The sequence below is a fragment of the Jaculus jaculus genome, chromosome 12 (assembly GCF_020740685.1).
Source record: "Jaculus jaculus isolate mJacJac1 chromosome 12, mJacJac1.mat.Y.cur, whole genome shotgun sequence".
NCBI lineage: Eukaryota > Metazoa > Chordata > Mammalia > Rodentia > Dipodidae > Jaculus > Jaculus jaculus.
This window is the reverse complement of record NC_059113.1, coordinates 47,423,929-47,449,665: the sequence shown is the minus strand read 5'-3', so window position 1 is coordinate 47,449,665 and position 25,737 is coordinate 47,423,929. Positions and strand designations below refer to the sequence as shown.

General features: G+C 42.1%; 1 protein-coding gene across 4 annotated transcripts in view; it reads right to left on the bottom strand.

The window, feature by feature from the left end:
- The window catches only part of Mcph1 (microcephalin 1), a 248,849-nt gene that overhangs the window by 5,854 nt on the left and 217,258 nt on the right, over positions 1 to 25,737 (bottom strand). For 3 of the 4 annotated variants that reach the window (XM_045130855.1, XM_045130859.1, XM_045130858.1), the window contains one exon: positions 22,624 to 22,861. The exons of the other annotated variant lie outside the window; for it this stretch is intronic. In XM_045130855.1, the coding sequence (XP_044986790.1) occupies positions 22,624 to 22,861 (238 nt within the window). The remainder of the gene's footprint in view (positions 1 to 22,623; positions 22,862 to 25,737) is intronic. 4 annotated transcript variants of the gene reach the window in all.

Below are 25,737 nucleotides of genomic sequence, written 5' to 3'. Positions count from 1 at the left end.
ATTTTAAGAGGGAAGTTCATAACATTAAATGCCTACATAACAAAAACAGAGAGATCTAAACTAAACAACTTAAATATGCATTTGAAGGTGCCAGAAAAGAGAAAGAGCAGTCTAAGCCCAAAAGTACCAGATAGAAATAAAGAAAACAAAGGATTGATGAAATGAAGAGCTGGTTCTTTGAAAAAATAAGCAAGATTGAAAAACCACTGGCCAATTTGATCAAAAGGGGAAAAAAAGAAGACTCAAATCAGCAAGATTAGAAATTAAAATGGAGACATCACAATGGACACCAATGAAATTCAAAGAATCATCAGGACATATTTCAAAAACCACAAAATTGGAAAACCTGGTAGAAATGGATAAATTCCTTGACTCTTAGAACCTTCCAAAACTGCATCCAGAACAGATAGAATTTTTAAACAAACTATTACTTCCAATTAAATTGAAAAAGTAATTAAAATCTCCCAATTAAAAAGAGTCCAAGCCCTGGTGGATTTACTGCCGAATTCTACCAAACCTTCATTCAAGAACTAAAACGACCCTTCCTTAAACTATTTCACACAATTGCAAAAGAGGGAATATTGCCAAATTCCTTCTATGAAGCCAGTGTCACTATAATACCTAGATCAGACATAGATCCAACAAATGGCCATTACACATTTAAGGAGATGTTCAACATCTTTAATCATCAGAGAAATACAAATAAAAACAACTCTGAGGGCTGGAGAGATGGCTTAGCGGTTAAGCGCTTGCCTGTGAAGCCTAAGGACCCCGGTTCGAGGCTCAGTTCCCCAGGTCCCACGTTAGCCAGATGCACAAGGGGGTGCACGCATCTGGAGTTCGTTTGCAGAGGCTGGAAGCCCTGGCACGCCCATTCCCTCTCTCTCCCTCTATCTGTCTTTCTCTGTGTCTGTTGCTCTCAAATAAATAAATTAAAAAAAAAAAACAACTCTGAGATTCCATCTCATTCCAATCAGGATAGCATCATCAAAAAGTTAAATGACAATAAATGCTGGCAAGGCTATGGGGAAAGAGGAACCCTTACCCACTGCTGGTGGGAGTGCAAACCTATATAACTACTATGGAAATCAGTATAGAAATGACTCAGCAATGCCACTCCTGGTCATATACCTAAAGACTCCTTTCTTTACTACAGAGATACTTGCTCAGCCGTGGTTGTAGCCTCTCTATTCACAAGCTAGGAACTAGAATCAGTCCAGGTGCCTATTGGCTGGTAAATGGATAATGAAGATGTGGCGCATATGCACAATGGAATTCTACTGAGTGGTAAGAAAAAAACGAAACAATATAAATTTACTGGTAAATAGATGGAATTGGAAAAAAAAATTCTAAGCCAGGTCACAAAGGCACAGAAAGACAAATGCCACATGTACTCTCATCTATGGTTCCTAACTGGGATCAATTAGAGATGAGTGCAAGTGGTAGTAAGCACCAGAAATATGGACATAAAACTACCATGAGACCAGTAGAGACAAGCACTAGGAAGAAAGGAAGCATTACCTCACAAGTTAGGGGAGGGCAGAATATTGTGGGTGAGATAGTGGGTAGGGAGGATGGGGACAGAATTACACAAAGGTTAATACAACATGAATCACTGCATAGAACTCCTAATTTTGATTAGCATTCCACAAGATATAAGCACCAATAAAGTGGGAAGGAGGACAGTCCAGACAGAAGTTGGAAAAAGCTTAACCTTGTTAAAACTGTGAACTCTGGCCAATAATTCCTAAGCCCAGAGATGGGTTGCCACCCCCCTCAGAGAGCTGTTGGCTAGGAAGACCCATGAGATCCCCAAAACAACATAGGTCATTGTCAAAACACTTGATTACCTGCCAGAGATAAGAGATACGACCCTAATACTGAAGACACCACAAGTCAGATTACCATGCTAGAACTGAAAGGGAACATAGCACCCTCCTGGCTGGCTCCCATAGTGTTGGAAAGCACTATGGGAGTGGCTGAAAGGAAATAGTCACCAACAGCAAGAATAAGCAGAGGACTCTGCAGATTACGAAATCAACCAGTTGGATAAAAAGTTCACACTTGCGCAATAGTGGCATATAGACTCTCTGGGTAAACCAACTAACTGTTCTCTGGATATGAGGGCCACTCAGCAGTAGAGAACTCATACCTGGTATTGGAAACCAAGTCACAAACTATAGTCACAAAACTCATACTTCAGGGCTGGAGAGATGGCTTAGCAGTTAAGCACTTGCCTGTGAAGCCTAAGGACCCGGGTTCGAGGCTTGGTTCCCCAGGTCCCACATTAGCTAGATGCACAAGGGGGTGCACGCGTCTGGAGTTCGTTTGCAGAGGCTGGAAGCCCTGGCGCGCCCATTCTCTCTCTCTCCCTCTATCTGTCTTTCTCTCTGTGTCTGTCACTCTCAAATAAATAAATAAATAAAATTAAAAAAAAAAAAACTCATACTTCAGAGAAGCCCCCACTGCTCTCTGGAGAAGATAAGTGAAATTGCACACTCAATCTCTCAAATCTCTCAAGTAACTGTGAAAAGCACTTTATTCTAAGCTGATCTCACTCTTGATTGGAGAGTTATTTTATAGATGACAGAGAAAACAGAGAGTCAAGATCCATTGATAAGACAAGAAGATAATATTCTGCCAAATATGAGACTTGCCACCTCTTCCACCTCTATAAGTGCCCAGGAGAACTTGAAGTGGAAGTGGTGCCATGAACTTACTGCTAACCTGCTAACCAGCTCCAGGGTAAAGTTGGCAGACATGGCAACCAAACACAATGTATCAAGCCAGATATCAAGAGGCTACAAAGCACTCAGCACTAAATCAGACTGCCAACAGGCCTATAATGGATCAGGGATCATTGTGGAAGAGGGGGAGGAAAGATTGCAAGAGCCACAGAGAGGGTGGGAATACCCGGAGGCATGGTCCTTCCACTATCCCACTGGGATTGACTGAGGCCTTCATGATCCCCACAGTATTCATTTCTACAAAATGTAAAAATCTGGGCAAGTCTGTTATGGAGGAAACCAACCACCTTCTAATTTGATTGGAGGCCCACTCCATAGGAGGGAATACATCCCTGATACTGAAAAACCTACAACATGGATAATCATGAGCCCTAGGAGTGTAACATCTGTTGCTGTTTGGCTAAATGTATATGCTATGTCACAAACACCAAATAGCCCAGTAAACACTTCTCTTAAAGTTCATATCCATTATTAATTAATTAATTATTATTAATGCTACTCTCATTTTGGGTTAGAGAACCTTCTCTTTTCAGATGGCAGTGACCTTGGGATGACTCAGAAGGCACCATGGTGCTGAGAAGTGACAGAGGAGTGTTCAGCACAGAAATATCTCTATCACACCTTCTAAGGCACAGGGTCCATTGCGGAAGAGGTGGCGGAAAGAATGTAAGAGCCAAAGGAAGGGTAAGACTCCTTACAACGTGCTTCTCCAGACACAAAATGGCCTAGATATCCATGACCACAGTGTCTGACACTACCTGCACAACACCATCATAATAGAAGGAAAAGATCATGACATCAAAATAAAAGAGAGACTGATTGAGAAGGGGAGGGGATATGATGGAGAGTGGAGTTTCAAAGGGGAAAGTGGGGGCAGGGAGGAATTACCATGGGATATCATTTACAAACATGAAAATTGTCAATAAAAAAAGAAAAAAAAATCTGGAAGATGTATTTCCACTTATATTGTACATATTTTAAGCAAGGGTCATAAGGGCTAGAGGACGTGTTTGGTTCTCTCTTGTTTTGACTGTTTTCACCTGGAATCCCAGAATCCCTGCACCCATTGCATGCTTCATCCACACATCCCCTCCTCACCCATTCTATGACTGATCCACGCATGCCTCATCCACACATCCCCTAATCACCCATTCTATGACTGCAAATGGAAAGAAGGCTGGCCAGAGAACTGATTTTTATGTTTAGTATAGATAAAACAACCACGTGGTCAGCTCGTAGCATAGCCTATTGCTTTTCCGCATACCTCCTAGCACACTCTGCAATTACTGCTGGGCAAGGAATCAGCACACTGAAAGGCCAGAACAAAGCAGCATTTGATGGCTGGCTGCTGTAGGAGCTGTGCCCAGGAAGTCCTCACTGTTTCAGGTTCCCAAGTATAAACACACACAGGAAAGATATTTTCTATCCAGGATCATCACATCTCCCATTCCACTGTCACAGCACCTGAATAATCCTGAAACACCCAATAAAGTGTGCCCATAGGACAGTTGTGAAAGTAATGTCATTTCTAGTGGTGGGAAGATACAGGAAGCAATCAGCCTCATGTAACAGCCCATGAGATTTGAATAAGGGAAGAAATGCCCAAGCTTTTCTGATTTTTATTTTCTCTTTTTCTTCCTTTCACTTACCTTCTTCCCTCCCTCCTTCTCTCCCTTCCTTCCTTTCTTCCCTTTTCTTTTGTTTCTCTCCCCTCTCTCTAAACATGGTATTTAACAGGTCTTGCCATGCATGGCTGTGCATGCTAAGGTTGAGCAGCCATCCTGCTTTGTGATCTTATGGTTGGAGTCAATATCTGCGAACATTAATTTTTTATAGTGGTGGGCAAGTCAGATAAAACTCCTGTTGCTGGCAGCTGACCATGTCTGTTGACACTATGTATGAACTCATGAGCACTGGAAACCAAACTGGTGATTTTTATCTTTGCTTATCAAGTAAGGCAAGAACTTCAAGCCAGGGAGAAACATTAATGGCTATGTACCAAGACACCCATCTCTTCTAACTCACTGAGTGATAAGGATCACCTAGTCTCTGGGGACATTTATGGCAGGGGCTTCACCCTTCACTAGCGGGGCTCAGTGGTTATGAATATCCCCAAAGCTCTTTCTCATGATGAACCCAGAACTGCTCACAGTAATATTCACTGGCTGATCCCAGTTCTATCCAGGGCCAATTGAGTGGCTCTCCTCGTTGTGATAGTTTTATTGTTAACTTGGTGGAACCTAGAATCACCTGTCAGTGATTATCCTGATTAGGTTAATTAAGGGGAAAAGACCCATATTAACTGTAGGCATCACTATTCCGTGGGCTGGGGTCCTGGACTATATAAAAGGAGAGAGTTGGCTGAGCAGCAGCACTCATTGCTCTCTGCTTCCTTACACTGATGAATGTGATCAGCTTCCCCAAGCTCCTACTGCCACACTTTCCCTGCTGTGATGGACTGCAACCCAGAACTGTAAACTGAAATAAACCCTTCCTCCATTACACTGATTTTGTCCCAACAATGAGAAACCAACTAATACACCTCTTTCCCAGGATGTCCCACAGACTCCCCTTCTGAGGTGGATCTAACTTTTGTTCCCTCCGAATCACTCCCTGAACCCTGCTGGCTGAGCACTTTAATTATCCCTTTTCTGGATGCTCAGAGCTCAAGTCTAGGTGTCACTTCCATTCTTCACTTTCTCTCACACCTAATCTATTAGCTCCTCCATTGGTGTTAACCCAGTCCTAATCACCAACATTGGTCAGTTGACCACTGAGGAGCCTAAAATTATTCTCTGCTTCCTTAAACCTGTGTATCACAGCACCTTTCCCTGCAGTCTTCCTGACTCCAATATCACAAACTCATGCCTTCTGTTGTCTATCCAGGCCCTGAATGGGCCGCTGGTCAGCAAGAAGCTGCCTGTGTCCCTGGCCCTGCTTACCTCCCTTCAGTCTATCACTGGTCTTGAGTTTACCAATTAGGCTAGATTGGCTGCTTAGTCCTAGAAATCCTCCTGTCCCTGCTTCCCCAGAGCTGGGATTAGAGGCACAGGACATCACAACTGGCTTTTAAAAGCACATTCTGAGGAATCCCACAGGTTCTCATGCTTGTGAGGCAAGTATTTTATAGAGTGGGCATCTCCCTAGCCCCTAGCACACTTTTTTAAAAGTTTTTGTTTCCTGTTTTCTCTCTCAGAGTTTAAGGACAACTGTTAAACCTGCTGTGCCCAAGAATAATATGCTTAGCACTAGAGGCACAAATATCCTTTCACTCCCTGATGAATGACTCAATGCTTTGTGTGTGCTTGCTAGAAACAGCTTTGTCCAAAGCAGCTGCCAATGTTCCTTTCAGCTCTGACCATGCCTAGAGCCTCTCTCTCTCTCTCTCTTTTAAAATATATTTTACTTATTTATTTGAGAGAGAGAGAGAAAGAGAGAAAGAGGGAGGGAGGAAGGGAGAGAAAAGAGAGAATGAATGGGCATGCCAGGGTCTGAGCTACTGCAAAGGAACTCCAGACTTATGCGCCCTCTTGTGCATCTGGCTTACATGGGTCCTGGAGAGTCAAACCAGGGTCCTTTGGCTTTGCAGGCAAATGCCTTAACCGCTAAGCTGTGGAACCTCTCTTATCTGTACTCATCTGAGGTTGGACTTGGAACATGCCATGGATACAACTGCCTGCTCTTACTTGTCACTCCTAGAATATCAACTTCTGCTAACCACCTGGGAAAGGGGTATGGAATGATTTATTATGGGGGAAGTCCTGAATACACTGTTATTTATCATTTTCTCTCTTAATATTTTATAACTACCACTGAGGATACAAAAGCTAATGACTTCAGTGACTGGACTGGAAGATACTTGACCTGATTGAATTAGTTGCTGAATTTTCTGTATTCTCTTGGATGTTTCATGAGTTTCATCTGATGTATGTTTTTATACCATTACTTCATATGCAGTGATGATTCTCCCCTCCATTATAATCCTCGTATTTCTCTTTTCACTGGGAGCTCTAGAATGTTCACGTGAAGATTACAACAGATATGAACCTTGAATTAAGGCTTTTACCATTAAGAAAAATATGTGCTGTTTTTCTATTTTAAATTTTTTATTTGTGTGTGTGTGTGTGTGTGTGTGTGTGTGTGTGTGAGAGAGAGAGAGAGAGAGAGAGAGAGAGAGAGACAGACAGACAGACAGACAGACAGACAGAGACAGAGAGAGAATGGGTGTGCCAGGGCCTTCAGCCTCTGTAAAAGAACTCCAGATGCCTATGCCACCTTGTGCATCTGTCTTATGTGGGTCCTGGGAAATTGAACCTGGGTCCTTAGGCTTGGCAGGCATGCGCCTTAACTGCTAAGCCATCTCTCTTGCCCTACATTTTTTTTTAAATTAATAACTTTAGGGCTAGGGAGAGCTCAGTTGGTAAAGAGTTTACCTTCTAAGCATGAGGACCTCAGCTTGGTCCCTAGTACCTATGTAAAATAGCAGGTGTGGTGGATATGCTTGGGATCCCAGTGCTGGGGAGGTGGAGATTGGAAGATCCCTAAAGCTTGCTGACACCCAGTCTAGCCTACTTGGTAAGATCCTGGCCAGTGAGATCCCACATCTCAAAAAAAAAGGGGGGGGGGGGAAAGAAGAAGAAGAGAGAGAAAGAATTAAATAGCCCCCAAGGAATGACATCCAAGGTTGCAGTCTGGTCTCCACATGTATCTGCACACACATAAACAGATGACTTCAACAGGCTAAGGAGTTCCAATATACTCCTAGCTTCTGAAGAGTTTTTTTTTTTTTAATTGTGAGCAGCTACTGAATTATCTTTAATGTCATTTAACACTAGTTAGAAAATTAACAGATGAGAAAAAAAAGACTGAATATTTTTCATGCATTCCTGTATTCTTAGATTAGCAGTTGATTATGTACTTCCCCATTATTATTATTTTGTAAATGACTCAGCACACAGTCATGATCAATGGATGTAATTTTTTGTAATTTTTATTTTATTTTTTTTTCTTTTCACAATTTTTATTAACATTTTCCATGATTATAAAAAATATCCCATGGTACAACCCTCCCTCACCCCAAAGATGTAATTTTTTGATAAAGCTTACTACTAAAACTATCTAGGGTAGATGTCTTAAACTTTTTAAAAGATACACTGAATATAAGTTTGCCATTTTGACTATTTAAAAGATTTTTCTGTTTTTTTTTTTTTTTTTTTTTTTGTCAAAGTAGTGTCTCACTCTAGCTCAGGCTGACCTGGAATTCACTATGTAGTCTCAGGGTGGCACTGCATTCATGGTGATACTCCTACCTCTGCCTCCCGAGTGCTGGGATTAAGGGTGTGTGCCACCATGCCTGGCTCATTGTGATAAACACACACATTGAAGTGTTAAGTATGCCCGCAACTATCAGCACTATCAGTTTCTAGAACTTTCTCATAATTCCAGATGGAATCTCTGTAGCCTTGAAACAATGACTTCCCACTCCCATGCCTATCAACCCAGCTCTGAAAACCCTAGTTATTCCTGAGTAATTAATGTCTGACTCTGTCTGCTCCAGGGATCTCATATGAGTGAGGTCATCAACACCATCATGCTGGGTCTGGCTTATTCCACTAAGCAGTCTCTTCATAGCAGATGTTAGAATTTCCTTTCTCAGGAGGAATATCATCACACTATCTGTATATACTATATCTGCTTTTCCATTCAGCTATCAATTGGTACTTGGGTTGCTTTCCCCCTTCACTACTGTGAATAGCAGTTCTATAATCATGGGCATATAAATATCACTTTGATACTGTGCTTCAGTTTTTTGGGAATATGCACCCAGCAGGGGAATTACTGGATCATATGGTGGTTCAATTTCTCACTAAATTGTGGATCACCACACTCTTTTCCTTATTGGCCTGCAATATTTCCATTCCTTTCACTGGCATGCCAAGGCTCCAATTTGTCAATGTCTGCTGGAACACTTGCTGTTTTCTACTGGGGAAGGCAGCTTCACAGTGGGTGTGAGGTGGCATCTCATAGTGGTGTGTCAGTCCCATTTCTCAGGTGATTAGTGATGGTGAGCACTTCTTCAGGTGCGCACTATAATCTGCATGTTCTTCTGGAAAATGTTTACTCTATGTCTTTCCCCATTTTTTAATCAGGATATTATTGTTAGTGTTACTGTTTTTGAGTCATAGACATTGTGGATACCATGGGTATTTTCTTGTAGTCCATAGATTGCCTTTCACTGTACTTGCTGTGTTCTTTAACCCACTGTTTGGTGTAGCCTTACTTGGCCTATTTTGACTTCTATTGCTTCCCTCATAGGGCTTGTGATGAGTTCTCACCTCTTTTCTGACCACCTTCCATGTTATGTGAGATGAAGATGATGATCTGTCCTGTAGACTCCCAGGCTCAGTATAGCAAAGATGGCCTTTTCTCCTTGGGCTCCAGGAGGGGAATCGGGAACCATGTAGCCACATACATATCACAGCTTTCCTTCCATTTTGATTTTTTTTTTTTTTTTTTTTGAGACTGGGTCTCATGTAGCTCATGCTGGCCTTGAACTCATTATGTAGCTGAATGGCTGATCCTCCTGTCTCTCTACTTTCCAAGTGCTGAGAATAAAGGTGCGCCCACCCATGCCTGATTTATGTGGTGCTAGGGACCAAACCCAAGACCTCATACATGCTAAGTGAGCACTCAACTGCCCGTCCATTTTGAAGATGGCTCTCTTTGATGGGTTATTTTCTAGCTGCAGAGCCCTCTCAAAATTGGTTCAGGAAGCTTCTGTTCATTTTCTAAGGTTTCTGTGGGAATGCAAGCCTGGAGCCCAGCTCTGCCATTGTGGTGATGTTCCCTTGAGCAGTCGTTAACATGGGAGGCAGTGTGAGACAAAATATTGACTGCTTAACTTATTATAACATCAAAATTACTTCGTTTTTTTTATTCTTTGAATCAGTTTTCAAATTTATCAACATAAAATTGTTCATCACACCTCTTGATTTCTAAACAATCCTATTCCACCTACAGTTATCTTCCCAGTTTTGTTTTCAGTATTGTTCACTGGATACTTTCTCAATATTGCTTGCATTCTGACTGTTTTGGAACTCACTTTTTTGTTCTGTTTTTGCTGAGCCTCTTTTTCTTCTTTGCTCTGATTTTTAAAAGTATTTGGTATTGACATTGCTATTTTTTCCCTCCTTCATGTTTCAGGATGACTTTACTGCCAAGAGTCTGGTTGAAGCCTCTTACCAGCAGAGAAGGAAGAGTTCCAGCACAGTTGACAACTGCTTAGGGATTTTCTTCCTTCCCATCTACATACCTGCATTTTTTTAAGAATCCCCCGAGAAACCCATTTATAGAAGAAGAACATGTACTAACTACCTTGTTAGCTCTACTGGCTTCTTCTTTTACCTTATTAGATTGTAACCTTATCCAAGATCTTGCCAGAGCCAGTATACAAATTTAATTATCAAAAAGAGAGAACAGGGACTTCCGGTTAAGATGGCGGCGTAGGTACCACGCCAAAGCAGCCTGGGGGGGGAAAGACCAAAAAAAACTCAGCAAAATACACACTTTTACTAAAAAGTGAGGTGTATAGGAAGTTGAGGCGGCAGCGGAGAAGTGGAAGAGTTATAGAGCATCCAGAGCCTGCACAGGCGGGAACAGCGGCTCCGGGGCGGCTCGGCTACCCGCCGCAACCGCGGAGCGGCAGAAAACCGCTGGACTATCGGCTCGAGCCGCAGGACAAGCCAGGTGCGGGATTTTCCCCCCACACCGCGCTCTCCGCAACTCGGGAAACGTGAGGGGAGAGCGGCAGCGAGCAACGGAGGGAGGAGCAGACCGCGAGGTAAAAGCACACGTGGAGAAGCGATACAACCAGAGCAGCCGCGGCTCCCTCCCCTCCCCCGCCGCCTGAACCCAGCTCCAGCGAACACAGCAGCGGCCCGGGACCCGGCCACGCCAACTTGGGCTGACGGCGGGACCCAAGCAGGAGCAGAATTCGGCAGCAACTTCAGCGGCTCCAGCACCGGTACCAGTGGCCCCAGCAGCAGCGGACCCAGGAGCGGCAGCGGTGGCAGATCCCGCAGCAGCGGCTTCGGGGTGAGCAGCAGCGGTGGACACGGCAACGGCAGCTTCAGCAGCGGTGGGGGCTCCGGGGGTGGCAGCTACAACAGCTGCAGAGGCGGCAGCAGCGGCTCAGTTTGCCCCGTAGGAAAAGCAAGTGCCCAGCTCCAGAAATCAGAACAGCAGCCCGACGACCCAGGCAGCAACTTGACTGAGACCACAATCACCCAAGGTAACTGGGATTGCACCAGGGAAGGGTCTCACTTGGTCACAAGCTGACTTGGATACCTCAACAGACCAGAAATCTAAACCTCTTTGTTGATAGAGGATCTGGTCATTATAATAACTACTCTTGCATACATACTCGGGGCTGTTTTTGATGGAATGGGTACAGTGTTTAGTTAAATTTTAGAATCTACCAGTATATTATTCCACTCAGCCTGCTTGAATACTCCTATAGCAGGGAAACTCAACCCCTGAGAACATCTTTGTAGATACTCTGAGAGTCTTAAGAGCCACACCTAATACCTTAAGGTCCTACCCTGAAAATATATTACATCAAATCAATTGATACAGCTAAGAATACACAGCTAGCTAGAAAATCCAAGCATTAACTTAATCCAAGATGCAAAAATATATACATTATAACACAAGAAACACTAAAAAGCAAGACGATATAAATCCACCTAAAAGTATTAATGCATCAGAAATGTCCTCCAGTGAGAAAGAGTTAGAGGAAATGCCTGAGAAAGAGTTCAAAAGAATAATTATAAATATGTTCAAAGAGGTCAAAGAACACATGAAAACAATCAAAGAAGAAATCAAAGAGGAAATCAAAGAGGAAATCAAAGGAATCAAAGAAGAGGCAGGACACCAATTTAATGAAATAAAGAAGGCAATACAAGACATAAATAGAGAAATAGAAATAATAAAGAAAAACCAGTCAGAATTACTAGCAATGAAGAACACAGTTAATGAAATAAAAAACTCTGTAGAAAATCTCACCAGTAGGATGGATGAGGGAGAGGACAGAATATCTAAGCTAGAAGATCAGGTGGCAGACCTAATGCAGTCCAACAAAGAGAAAGACAAACTTATAGAAAAGTATGAGTGGGAATTTCAAGATATTCGGGACACTATGAAAAGATCCAATATAAGAATTCAGGGCATAGTAGAAGGAGAAGAATTCCACTCCAGAGGCATAGTAGGCATCTTCAACAAAATCATAGAGGAAAATTTTCCCCAAATTGGGAAAGAGGTGCCAATACAGATACAGGAAGCCTTTAGAACCCCAGCCAGACAAAACCCAGAAAGAAACTCTCCTCGCCACATTATACTCAAACTTCCAAACACACAAACCAAAGAAAAAATATTGAAAGCAGTTAGAGAGAAAAATCAAGTTACCTACAAAAGCAAGCCCATCAGGATTACAGCAGATTATTCAACACAAACTTTTAAAGCCAGAAGGGCCTGGAGTGATATATTCCAAGTTCTGAAAGATAACAACTGTCAACCAAGGTTACTTTATCCTGCAAAATTATCCATCCAAATAGATGGAGAAATAAAGACATTCCATGACAAAAGCAGGTTAAAGGAATATCTGAAGACAAAACCAGCTCTACAGAAAATACTTGATAGAATCCTCCATGCTGAACAAAAGGAAAAGCACACATATAAGGAACCTAGAAAAAACCAGCCATACTCAAATACCAGTTAACAGAAGAGAGCACAGGTAGAACAAGTAACACACACACACACACACACACACACACAAATGGCAAACATAAATACACACCTTTCAATAATATCTCTTAATATCAACGGTCTCAATGCCCCAACGAAAAGACATAGATTTGCAGACTGGGTTAAAAAGCAGGATCCTACAATTTGTTGTCTTCAAGAAACTCACCTTTCTACAAAGGATAGACATTATCTTAGGGTGAAAGGTTGGAAGACGGTGTTTCAAGCAAATGGGCCTAGAAAACAAGCAGGGGTTGCTATCCTAATATCAGACAGGGTGGACTTTAGTCCGAAGTTAGTCAAAAAAGGTAAGGAAGGTCACTTTATATTGATTAAGGGCACACTACAACAGGAGGACATTACAATCCTAAACATATATGCACCTAACATGGGGGCTCCCAAATTCGTCAAACAAACACTATTAGAACTAAGGTCACAGATAACACCAAACACGGTGGTGGTGGGTGACTTTAACACCCCACTCTCATCAATTGACAGGTCATCCAGGGAAAGAATAAACAGAGAGGCATCTGGACTAAATGAGGTCATAGAAGGAATGGACCTAACACATATATACTGGACATTTCATCCAAAGGCTGCAGAATATACATTCTTTTCAGCAGCACATGGAACATTCTCTAAAATAGACCATATATTAGGACACAAAGCAAATCTTAACAAATTCAGGAAAATTGAAATAATTCCTTGCATTCTATCTGACCACAATGGAATTAAACTACAAATCAGTAGCAAGAAAGGCTATAGAGCATACACAAAATCATGGAAACTAAACAATACACTACTAAATGATGAGTGGGTCAATGAAGAAATCAAAAAGGAAATCAAAAAATTTATAGAGTTAAATGATAATGAGAACACAACATACCAAAATCTCTGGGACACAATGAAGGCAGTTCTAAGAGGTAAATTTATAGCCTTAAGTGCCTATATTAAGAAATTAGAAAGGTCGCAAGTAAACGACCTAATGCTTCGCCTTAAAGCCTTGGAAAAAGAAGAACAAGGCAAACCAAAAAGTAGTAGACGGGAAGAAATAATAAAGATTAGGGCAGAAATTAATGAAATAGAAACAAAAAGAACAATCCAAAGAATTAATGAAACAAAGAGTTGGTTCTTTGAAAGGATAAACAAGATTGATAAACCCTTAGCAAATCTGACCAAAAGAAAGAGAGAAGAGACACAAATTAATAAAATCAGAGATGAACAAGGTAACATCACAACAGATTCCAGAGAAATTCAAAAAATTATAGGGACATACTATAAAAGCATATACTCCACAAAGTATGAAAATCTGAAAGAAATGGATGATTTCCTTGATCTATATGACCTACCTAAATTAAATCAAAATGAGATTAATCACTTAAATAGACCTATAACAAACATGGAGATCCGAGCAGTTATCAATAATCTCCCAACTAAAAAAAGCCCAGGCCCGGATGGATTCACTGCTGAATTTTACCAGACTTTTAAGGAAGAGCTAACACCATTGCTTCTTAAGCTTTTCCAGGAAATAGAAAAAGAAGGAATCCTACCAAACTCCTTCTATGAGGCCAGCATCACCCTGATACCAAAACCAGGAAAAGATAGAACAAAAAAAGAAAATTACAGACCAATCTCCCTCATGAACATAGATGCAAAAATTCTCAACAAAATATTGGCAAACAGAATACAAGAGTATATCAAAAAGATCATTCACCCTGACCAAGTAGGCTTTATCCCAGAGATGCAGGGATGGTTCAACATACGCAAATCTATAAATGTAATACATTACATAAATGGGTTGAAGGACAAAAATCACATGATCATCTCATTAGATGCAGAGAAAGCATTTGACAAAATCCAACATCCCTTCATGATAAAAGTCCTACAGAGACTGGGAATAGAAGGAACATATCTCAATATAATAAAGGCTATTTATGACAAGCCTACAGCCAACATATTACTAAATGGGGAAAAACTGGAAGCTTTTCCACTAAAATCAGGAACAAGACAAGGGTGTCCACTGTCTCCACTTCTATTTAATATAGTTTTGGAAGTCTTAGCCATAGCAATAAGGCAAGAGACACACATAAAAGGGATACAAATTGGAAAGGAAGAAATCAAGTTATCATTATTTGCAGATGACATGATTCTATACATAAAGGACCCTAAAGACTCTACTAGCAAGCTGTTAGAGCTGATCAAAACCTACAGCAATGTAGCAGGATACAAAATAAATACACAGAAATCAGTAGCCTTCGTATATGCTAACAACAAACACACAGAGGATGAAATCAGAGAATCACTCCCATTCACAATTGCATCAAAAAAAATAAAATACCTTGGAATAAACCTAACTAAGGAAGTAAAGAATCTATACAATAAGAACTTTAAGACACTCAAGCGAGAAATTGCAGAAGACACTAGAAAGTGGAGAAACATCCCTTGTTCCTGGCTTGGAAGAATCAATATCGTGAAAATGGCAATCTTACCTAAAGCAATCTACACATTTAATGCAATCCCTATCAAAATTCCAAAGGCTTTCTTCATGGAAATAGAAAAAACAATCCAAAAATTCATTTGGAATCATAAAAAACCTCGAATATCTAAAATAATACTGAGCAACAAAAAAGAGGCTGGTGGTATCACCATACCTGATTTTAACCTATACTACAGAGCCATAGTAACAAAAACAGCATGGTACTGGCACAAAAACAGACATGTAGATCAGTGGAACAGAATAGAGGACCCAGATGTAAGCCCAAGTAGCTATAGCCACCTGATATTCGATAAAAATGCCAAAAATACTCATTGGAGAAGAGACAGCCTCTTCAGCAAATGGTGTTTTGAAAACTGGATAAATATCTGCAGAAGGATGAAAATAGATTCTTCTCTCTCGCCATGCATAAGAATTAAGTCCAAATGGATTAAAGACCTTAACATCAGACCGGAAACTTTGAAACTGCTAGAGGAAAAAGTAGGGGAAACCCTTCAACATATTGGTCTTGGCAAAGACTTTCTGAATACAACCCCAATTGCTCAGGCAATAAAACCACAGATTAACCACTGGGACCTAATGAAATTACAAAGATTTTGCACCGCAAAGGACACAGTGAAAAAAGCAAAGAGGCAACCTACAGAATGGGAAAAAATCTTCGCCAGCTATATATCTGATAGAGGATTAATATCTAGGATATACAAAGAACTCAAAAAGTTAACTAATAAGGAATCAAACAAGCCAATCAAAAAATGGGCTAAGGAGCTAAATAGAGAGTTCTCAAAGGAAGAAATACGAATGGCATATAAGCACCTAAAAAAATGTTCTACGTCACTAGTCATCAGGGAAATGCAGATTAAAACTACATTGAGATTCCATCTCACTCCTGTCAGATTGGCCTCCATCATGAAAACAAATGATCATAAATGTTGGCGGGGATGTGGAAAAAAAAGAACCCTTCTGCACTGCTGGTGGGAATGCAATCTGGCCCAGCCATTGTGGAAAACAGTGTGGAGGTTCCTAAAGCAGCTAGAGATTGATCTACCATATGACCCAGCTATAGCACTCCTAGGCATATATCCAAAGGACTCATCTCATTTCCTTAGAAGTACATGCTCAACCATGTTTATTGCTGCTCAATTTATAATAGCTGGGAAATGGAACCAGCCTAGATGTCCCTCAACAGATGAGTGGATAATGAAGATGTGGTACATTTATACAATGGAGTTCTACTCAGCGGTAAAGAAAAATGAAGTTATGAAATTTGCATAAAAATGGATGGACCTGGAAAGTATTATACTAAGTCAGGTAACCCAGGCCCAGAAAGCCAAGCGCCACATGTTCTCCCTCATATGGGGATCCTAGCTACAGATGACTGGGCTTCTGTGTGAGAATGAAAATACTTAGTAGCAGAAGCCAGTAAGTTGAAAAGGAGACATAAAGGGTGGAGAAAGGAAGGGAGGAGGATACTTAATAGGTTGATATTGTATATATGTAATTACAATGATTGTAATGGGGAGGTAATATGATTGAGAATGGAATTTCAAACGGGAAAGTGTGGGGGTGGGGAGGGAGGGAATTACCATGGGATATATTTTATAATCATGGAAAATGTTAATAAAAATTAAAAAAAAAAAAAGAGAGAGAGAACAATGGAAGAAAAGGTTTCTTAGCAACCTTTTGGGATATAGCTTGACACTCACCAAAATCATACTATGGCTAATACTAACACACTTAATTACAACTCTCTCAGAGAAACCCATACTCATGCTCTCTGACATGCCTTTATTCTCTTTATGAGCATCTTTATTTCTCCTAACCCTTATGCTTAAACCTGCATTAAATATCTTCCACAAAATCTCCAACTGGGGCTGGAGAGATGGCTTAGCGGTTAAGCGCTTGCCTGTGAAGCCTAAGGACCCTGGTTCGAGGCTCGGTTCCCCAGGTCCCACGATAGCCAGATGCACAAGGGGGCGCATGCGTCTGGAGTTCGTTTGCAGAGGCTGGAGGCCCTGGCGCGCCCATTCTCTCTCTCTCCCTCTATCTGTCTCTCTCTCTGTGTCTGTCGCTCTCAAATAAATAAATAAATAAATTAAAAAAAAAAATCTCCAACTGATTCATACTGGTTTCTCCTGAAAAATCTTCTTAGTGTTTAAGCTTCAAAACCTAGTTTTGCCTGAGCTGAGGACCCTGAAAGTCCAGGGGAACTGTGCAGGCCGTTGCAGTGACTGTGTGGAACTGTCTCAGTCCTCTCATTGCAACAAGCTCCAGCTGCCATAAGGAAGGACCCCAGATACGGTGGCCAGAACAAAATACACCTGCTTCCTCATACTTTTGCAGATTGAAGTCTGAGGCCAAGGACTGCCAGCAGATGGCCCTGCTCCCAGTGCCCTCTCACAGCCTTTTCTGTGCATATATGTCCTTGTCTTAGGAGGGAAAGTATCATATCAGACTAGAGCCCCAGACTTATAACCTCATTTAACCATTTTTACCTCTTCGAAGGCCTTTTCCCCAAATACAGCAACCTCCTAAGGTACCTGCAAGGCTTTGGCATAAGAATTTGAGGGGGGGCTGGAGAGATGGCTTAGCGGTTAAGCGCTTGCCTGTGAAGCCTAAGGACCCCGGTTCGAGGCTCGGTTCCCCAGGTCCCACGTTAGCCAGATGCACAAGGGGGCGCACGCGTCTGGAGTTCGTTTGCAGAGGCTGGAAGCCCTGGCGCGCCCATTCTCTCTCTCCCTCTATCTGTCTTTCTCTCTCTGTCTGTCGCTCTCAAATAAATAAATTTAAAAAAAAAAAAAAAGAATTTGAGGGGCAATCAACTCAGCTGTACCACTAGCTCTACACACCAGGTTCTAGGATGTTCAACATAGGCTGCTTAGATAGCAACAGCAACAAGAAAGGAGGAAGTGGGGGAGGAACTAAATTCCAACGCATTCCAAGCAACTGCTTTATAGTAATAACTGAAAGCATGATAGCCAAAAGCATGATGAAGCAGGCCAATAAGGAAAGACAGGCTGAATTGTCAGTAACATCCCATTACACAGCTGAGCTTTGAAGTTCCTTTTATGTGCATTAACCTTTCAGACCCTCGGAGCCACAGGCAGCTGTGAAACACTGGGGTCCTTGCTTGGAGCCAGGGCTGCTGCAGAGGGGTTGGTGAATTTGGCAAGTTGTAGGAAGTTTCCTGCCACAACGACTTCCAAGCCATTTCTATTAATGGAGATAAATGCCTTCATATTCACACTATCCATCTCTGCTTCACATTATTTCTAGTTGACACTATCTCTATTTTTGAGTTAACAACATAATCACTTGCTGTGTTTTTACTTGGTTGTTGGAGAGAGGCTGAAGGGACAGGCCTTTGGCTGGGCAAAAGCTCAGGGGAGCATCTTTCACTTTCATGTTTGCCAGTGCCTTTACTGGGGGTGTAACCTTTATGTCTTTGATAAAATTCACACCTAGCAGCTGAGCTCTGTTGGTGTGAATTTAACAGAGACAACCTTGATAGTTAGGGCAGCTGAAACACAACCACCTGGAACCATTAAGTGATCAACACATCCCATGAAGGGACAGTACAGGCACTCCTCTTTCTGAACCCATTCTTTCCAAAGCTAATGCTAAAACGCTGTTAGCCTCAAGCAGCTGATTCAGACAATGCTAGTAATGATAGGTAGGTATCTGCGTAAAGTTAGACACTTATAAAATTCCACTTTGTTTCCATTTTGTTTTTATTCAGGCATACTGTGATTGATAATTACTTTTCTCCGGAGTTGAAAACCTCTATTCCTTGGTAAAATCAATTAGGCACAGGGAAAGAGGAGGGCAGGCCATGGGCACACCTCCCTTCCATACTGTTCTAGTTTCCTCCCTGCCACTGTCGCCACCTACAGTCAACTCCAGCTTGCTCTGAATAGTTCCTATCTATGCAATGAAGATATTTACTGAGATGAGCCTGAATTCTCATATATCCACTTAAGTACGAAGCCCCAAGGTCCATGGCCTCTGAGCAGCCTTGTTCCATAAATGCCACAGTGAAAAACTTAGGTCAGCATGAGAAGGGTTCCCCAGTTATGCATGAGAAGGGTCCCCCAGCTATCAGGAACCCTTTTCCTGAAAACACTGATATGGGGAAATAGTAGAGTCAAATGGTTTTTGTAAGTAAGGAGGAAATCATGTCAAGGCTAAACTTTTTTTTTTGGCAAAGTTGTTGAGAATATTACATTATGTTCCCACAACAGCATAAATGTATGTCTTATCTCTTGAATGTAGCCCAGACAATTAAGGGGCGCCTGAGACTGGAACCAGTCTTATGAGAAAGGCCAAACCCACATTACTTGATAACACTGAGGGGAGTGACAGCATGAGCAGAAAGGACCACAGCACAATGTCACTCATGTGACTATGTGGGGCACAGAGCTCCACCCACCTCCCATTCAGACCCCAGGGTCTCTGAGATATAAAATAGGAATTATATTTCATGGGAGTGCTGGGGAAATCCAAGCATTATAAGAAAGTCTCAAATAGCATCCATGTTACTGACATCAGGTACAGGTAATGTTATCCTTAGTTCTTAGTGCCAGGAATTTGATTTGTTTTCCTGTTTATTTTCATACATATTCTAGTGCTCACAAGTGTATTAATTCTCAAAAATCCCCATTCTCCTTCTGGTTGAATGATTCATGGAGCATGTTGGCCTAAGCACAGTGCTGTTTCAGGGAAAATGGGCTCTAGGGAGTGAGCAGGGAACACAACTCCTTGTAAGGCAGCTTGGAGCCTGTGGTACTATGTGGGTCAAATGAGAAAGGCAGGGCTTAAAAGACCTCTGTTGAGCCCCACACGGTGACTTTTACATTCACTCTTTGTTCTACATCAGCCACATGCCACAAAGAAGGCAGACTGGTAGAATGCTAAAGGCTACAAGAAATTCTTTTAAATAGAATAATCACTATGTCTTTCATAGTCATAGGTACTGGGTTTGATGTTTCTGAGGTTTAGACAATACAAGGATAAAAGGTTTATCTGATGGGTCACAACTCTAGGATGCTGGAGACTCTGGGGAACTGTTGTGTTTGGTGCTTACCTTTCTACATAACTAGGGGGAAAAGAAAAAAAGGAACCTCTTAGTGGCTTCAGACAAAGCCCCAGAAACTATAAGAATAAAGATGAAGTTACAAGTAGCCAAGCAAACACATCTCCCTCTGATCCTGGAGTTTTCATTTCAGCTAGCAACTTGCAAATCTGAAAGCTGATCTAATAAGCAACTTTTAAAAAATATTTTACCTTTATTTATTTATTTGAGAGACATAGATACAGAAATAGGGAAAGAGAGAGAGAGAAAATAGGTGCACCAGGGACTCCGGCCACTGCAAATGAACCCCAGATGCGTGCATCTCCTTGTGCATCTGGCTTACATGGGTCCTAGGGAGTCGAGCCTGGATCTTTTGACTTTGCAGGCAAGCGTCTTAACCACTAGGCAATGTCTCCAGCCCATAAGCTACTTTTAACACTTACAAAAATGTTTTTATCCAGACTTTTTAAAAACTGCCATTGGGCCTGATCTCATACACTTTGCCATTTCTGTTGGAATAAATTTAACTAATAAATTCTGATTATTGATTGCCTTCCACAATTTTTAAAAAATATTATTTATTTATTTATTTGAGAGAGAGAAAGGGGCAGAGAGAGAGAGGACAGGTGTGCCAGGGCCTCCAGCCAGTGCAAATGAACTCCACATGCATGCACCCCCTTGATCTGGCTTATGTGGGTCCTGGAGAATCGAGCCGGGAACTTTTGGCTTTGCAGGCAAATGCCTTAACTGCTAAGCCATCTCTCCAGCCCAAATGCCTTTCATAATTTATCACCAAATAATTTTTCTTCCAGAATAATACTTTAAAAGATTTTCATTTTAATCATCACATCTTGAGAATGAAATATTCTACATGTCTCTCTCTCTCTCCCCCTCTCTGTGGTGCTACTGGATCAAATCCAGAGCCTTGTACATGCTGGGCAAGTGCTTTAACACTGAGCATATGCGTGGGAAAAATGAAAGTCTTCGAAGGGCATATGTCACTGTCAGAGTTAGGAGTGGAAAGCTGTCACTTGGGGAGTCTGGACAAGGCTGAACACACTCACCTCTCTGACCACATGAGGTGAGCAGTGAAAGAATAAATGGGTGGTACAGCCTGGTGGGGACAGGAAGTGCAGGGTTCTGCTGTGTTTATAGGTCGGTGCACGAATGCACAGAAGAAACAATACTTTTGTTTGCACACAGCAAATAACTGTAGAAAAACAAAGGTATTGCTGGAGCTGTTGAAGTCATTCAGAAAATGTGAATAAGTATTTGAAAGATACATAGCCAGACTGAAGGACTCAGTGTGCTTGGGGGTGCCTGAGAGTTGGGGGACCCATCTTACATTGGCAGGACTGTGGCACACACAATTCCCGGATGCTGCCAAGGGCACAGGGAGATGGTGTACTCAATGAAAGATCAGAAACAGAACGTCAGTCAGGGGAGAAAAAAAGCAGAAGCAAGGATAGCACAAGCCAGCAGGACATGCAAAGAAGGCTGCAGAGCCTTGGGCAGACCAGGCAGGCACATGGACACTCTCTCCTAAACCCAGACAGCAAAACAACCGGAAGAGCTCAGGGGCCTGGACCAGTGACTACACAAAAGGGAGAGCAACAGGAAGAGCATATAGTCACCCAACCTGGAAACAACAGCACACAGGCCTGGACTGGGGCCCCTGCATTGCACACAGTTCCCAAACTTTTCAAAGATCAGCTGTTGATGCTGACTGTTGACAGTTCCGTTCCCCAACAAGATGGTTTTGAAAAGCACAGTTTTGGTCTGCAGTTGCTATCTTTTTTTATACACATACTTTTCCAAGAAACCAAACAAGGGCTACCTCAAAACATAGGCTGTTTGAAGGTTATATTCTCAACATTTAGAAAGGCGTAAATAGCTTCTTGGCTTTTTAAAGACTGGATAAGTGGGTAGCTTTCTTTCTTTCTTTTAATGGAAGGTTGTTTGCAGGCAAAAGAAAAATTTCTCTGTAGCAGATAGCAAAACTTACTTTTGATTGCCATACTTGAAAAATGTAGCAAGGATAATCATCAGTTATTAAAAGACATTCGTGAGATGTATGTGGTTCTGTGTGATTGTGACTTGAGAGAGCATGATTATCTACTTATCTATTCAAGGAGAATGTTCAGATTGAGTAAGAAAAACCAGAACTGGGGTTTACAGACAGAGAATGGAGAAGAGGCAAACAGGTAGGGAGAGGAGAAGAGGGGGGGGAAGGGCCCAGCCATAGGGACAAAGGTTTCTATTCCTTGTGAACCATTCCTTGGCTTGCAGTAAGGGGCAGGCTGTAAGAGAATATACCTGGAAACTGTCAGGTCCCAGATCCTGGGCCATGTGAAAGGGACTTGGGTACCATGATCCCTCTTTTACACCTAAGAGGGCAAAATGGTACTCCCTGTAAGAGTACAAAATGGTACTCCCTAGCAAGCTCTGGACAGCCATGTGATCAGCAGGAGCCTTTCCCACCCACCCCCAACACCGGTTGGGTTCTCACCACCTACCTAAGACCCATTTTTCTGAAAGACACTTGATTGTTGCTTCCTTTTTTCCACTGTAGGGCCCAATGATGAGGCTGGCCTGATGCGGGGCTTGACTGACTTGTCCTCCACAAAGGAGCACCAGTTCACACAGCTTGTCCCTGGGAGGGCTGCTGTCTGGTGTGATGAACATCGATGGCTGCCCAGCAAAGAGGGTTCCTTGGTATTGCCCAGAGCACAAGTGTCGCTCAAGTCGGCAGACCTGTGGGCAAACAGGAGGGAGTCAGTTAACTGTGAAGCCTGCCTTCCTTTTCAAGAATAGACAAGGTAAGATTGCTGTCACTTCCAGTGCTATGACAAAATGCACAACATAAACAACTAAAGACTATTCATTTATGAGAGAGAGAGAGAGAGCACATTTGTGAGAGCAAATTGGCATGCCAGGGCCTCCAGCCACTGCATTCGAACTCCAGATGCATGTGCCCTCTTGTGTGCATGTGTGACCTTGCACGCTTGTGTCACCTTGTATCTGTGGCTTATGTGGGATCTGGAGAGTCATACATGGATCCATAGACTTCACAGGCAAATGTCTTAACCACTAAGCCATCTCTCCAGCCCAAGCTTTTGTAAAAACTTTTTTATTGAAAATTTTCATGCATGTATAGTATATTTGATCATAATCCCATTAACTTTTTTTGATTCCTCACTCCATACCTCTTCCACTGAATCTGTTACTTCCAACTAGTCCTTCTTTCATTTTTAAAATATTTATTTATTTGCAATCCAATATGTGGGGGGAGGCAGAGAAGGAGAATGGGCACACTAAAGCCTCTAGGCACAGCAAAAAGAACTCCAGAGCACATGTTACTTTGTGCATCTGGCTTATGTGGGTACTGGGGAACTGTAGGCTTTGCAGGCAAGTACTTTAACCACTGAGCCATCTCTCCAGCCCCCCTCTTCTATTTTGATATCTTTTTTTGGTCTTCCATCATCCATGTCAAAATATTGATGGGTCCAATACTGTTCAAGTTTGGTGAAGATGGGTCACGGTTTTAGACATTTCAGGCCATGGTTGCCATAGTGAGGCAGAAGATTATGGTGGAGATGGTGTGGTCATGGTGGCCAGGAAGCAGAATGCAGTACAAGGGTTTGAGGACAAGATATACCTCTGAAAGGCATGCCACCCAGTGACCAACTTCCTTCAAATAATTCTAACCTCCCAATAATAGCCCATGCACTATGAACTAACTAATTTATGGGTTAATCCCTTGATGAAAGCTACCAATCATCTTTCAGGAACACGACCAGCTGGAAAACAAGCTACTCATGAGCCTTATGGTGGGGAAACCTTATATACAAAGTATAACAGTTACTTGTTCTTGGCTGAATTTTACATTATAAGGATCCAAGACAATAAAGACATAAACTTAATGTTTCCCCAAAATAGACTCCAAGGAAACAAACTCGTAGGCCAAACAATGGGTTTGCCTTTGAATTATCAAAGAACTTGGAAACAAAATATAGAAAAGCAATCAGCTGTTCCATGGATGGACAATCACACCCTGTTCACGCAACATGGGTGACGTGCTTGTGAAGAAAGATGTAATGCTTGGATCACGCTCAACAGCCCTCATCATTTGATCCAAGGGGCTCCAGAACTCTTTGGCAAATGATGCAGATTCTCTCAATGAGTGAAGAGGTGGCACATGGGAATTCCTACAGCCATTCCCTAGACATGTGTGTGCTTATTATTGGTTTACATCCCTCATACATTCAGAGGAGAGCAAACTGCTTTTCCACTGGGTTTTCATACTACTATATTGTCTTGTTTGCTTTTGTTTTGGTTTTGGAGACCGGGTCTTGCTGTGTGATGCAGGAGGCCTGGAATGTTTTTCATACCCCAGGCTATCATTAAACTCTCCATCTCCTGAGTGTTGGGTTATAGGCAGTCACTACCATACCTGGTCCTAGTGTTCTTTTTGAGTAAGGAGGACCCCACTGTGTAAAAGCAACTACAACATTACTAGGATCCATTCAATTCAATTCAATTTGGCAGTGGGAGTCTGTTTTCTCCTTCCCTCTTCGGAGGGTTATTACTAGGCATTTAGCACCTTGCCCTGGTTGCAGGGCACTGGCAAGGCAGCACTTCTGCTATCACACAACCTTTCTAACACTGCCAGGAGCACACTTGTGCCTAGGGAGAAAGGAAGCGGGCGGGTACTACACTGAGCAGAAGCAACCTTCAGAGCTGCTTCATTTTTACCGTGAGTCAAGCTACAAGGATGAAACCAACATCCGCAGCATCCAGTAACTCAGAATTACTAGCCCAGGCTGCAGTGAAATAAGAGACCTAAGGGAATATCGTGGACATAACCACACTTTAGAAACATTAAAAGAGTGACTGACAGCTGAAGAATATAGAAGGACAGTGAGATAAAAGTGACATTTTCTCTATAGCATATTGTCTGTCACTCTAACACACCAATAGCTTTTCTTTCATAGTTGCAGGCAGAAAATATGGATTTTTTTTTAGGTGGGGTGCTAGCCTTTTCATGACTGTGTGATAAGAAAGGTACCCTTTCAGCCTGGCTCTGGGTTGGTCTAAGCCAGTCAAGGTGATCTCACTTCCCCTGCTTGCTACAGGCCAATGTGATCTGAGAACAGGTGCATTTTATGAGAGCAGTTTTTGTTTGTTTGTTGTTTTTCAAGGCAAAGTCTTGCTCTAACCCAGGATGACCTGGGATTCATTATGTAGTCTCAAGCTGGCCTCAAACACATGGCATGTGCCACCAGACCTGGCTTGGGAGTAGTTTTCCTTACTGTCATAAACTAGTGCATAAGCATACCTCTCTTCTTTGCTGGACTGTCATGTGAACATAGGATATATGTATAGAGTTTCTAAGCCCTTGGATATATTGAAATTGCTTGGTGGAAAGATGGAAAGCTAGATTCAGTGGAACAACCATACTGGAAGTTATCCTTGTTGATTTGTTGTTGTTTTGGGTGTGCAGGTATGTAGATTATGTGTGGTGTGGCTTGTGTTGTGTATAATGTATGCACTTGTGTGTGCAGATGCACGTTGTGCATACAGAGGCGAGGGAATGACACTGGATGATTGGGGTCCTCCTCTATTCACCA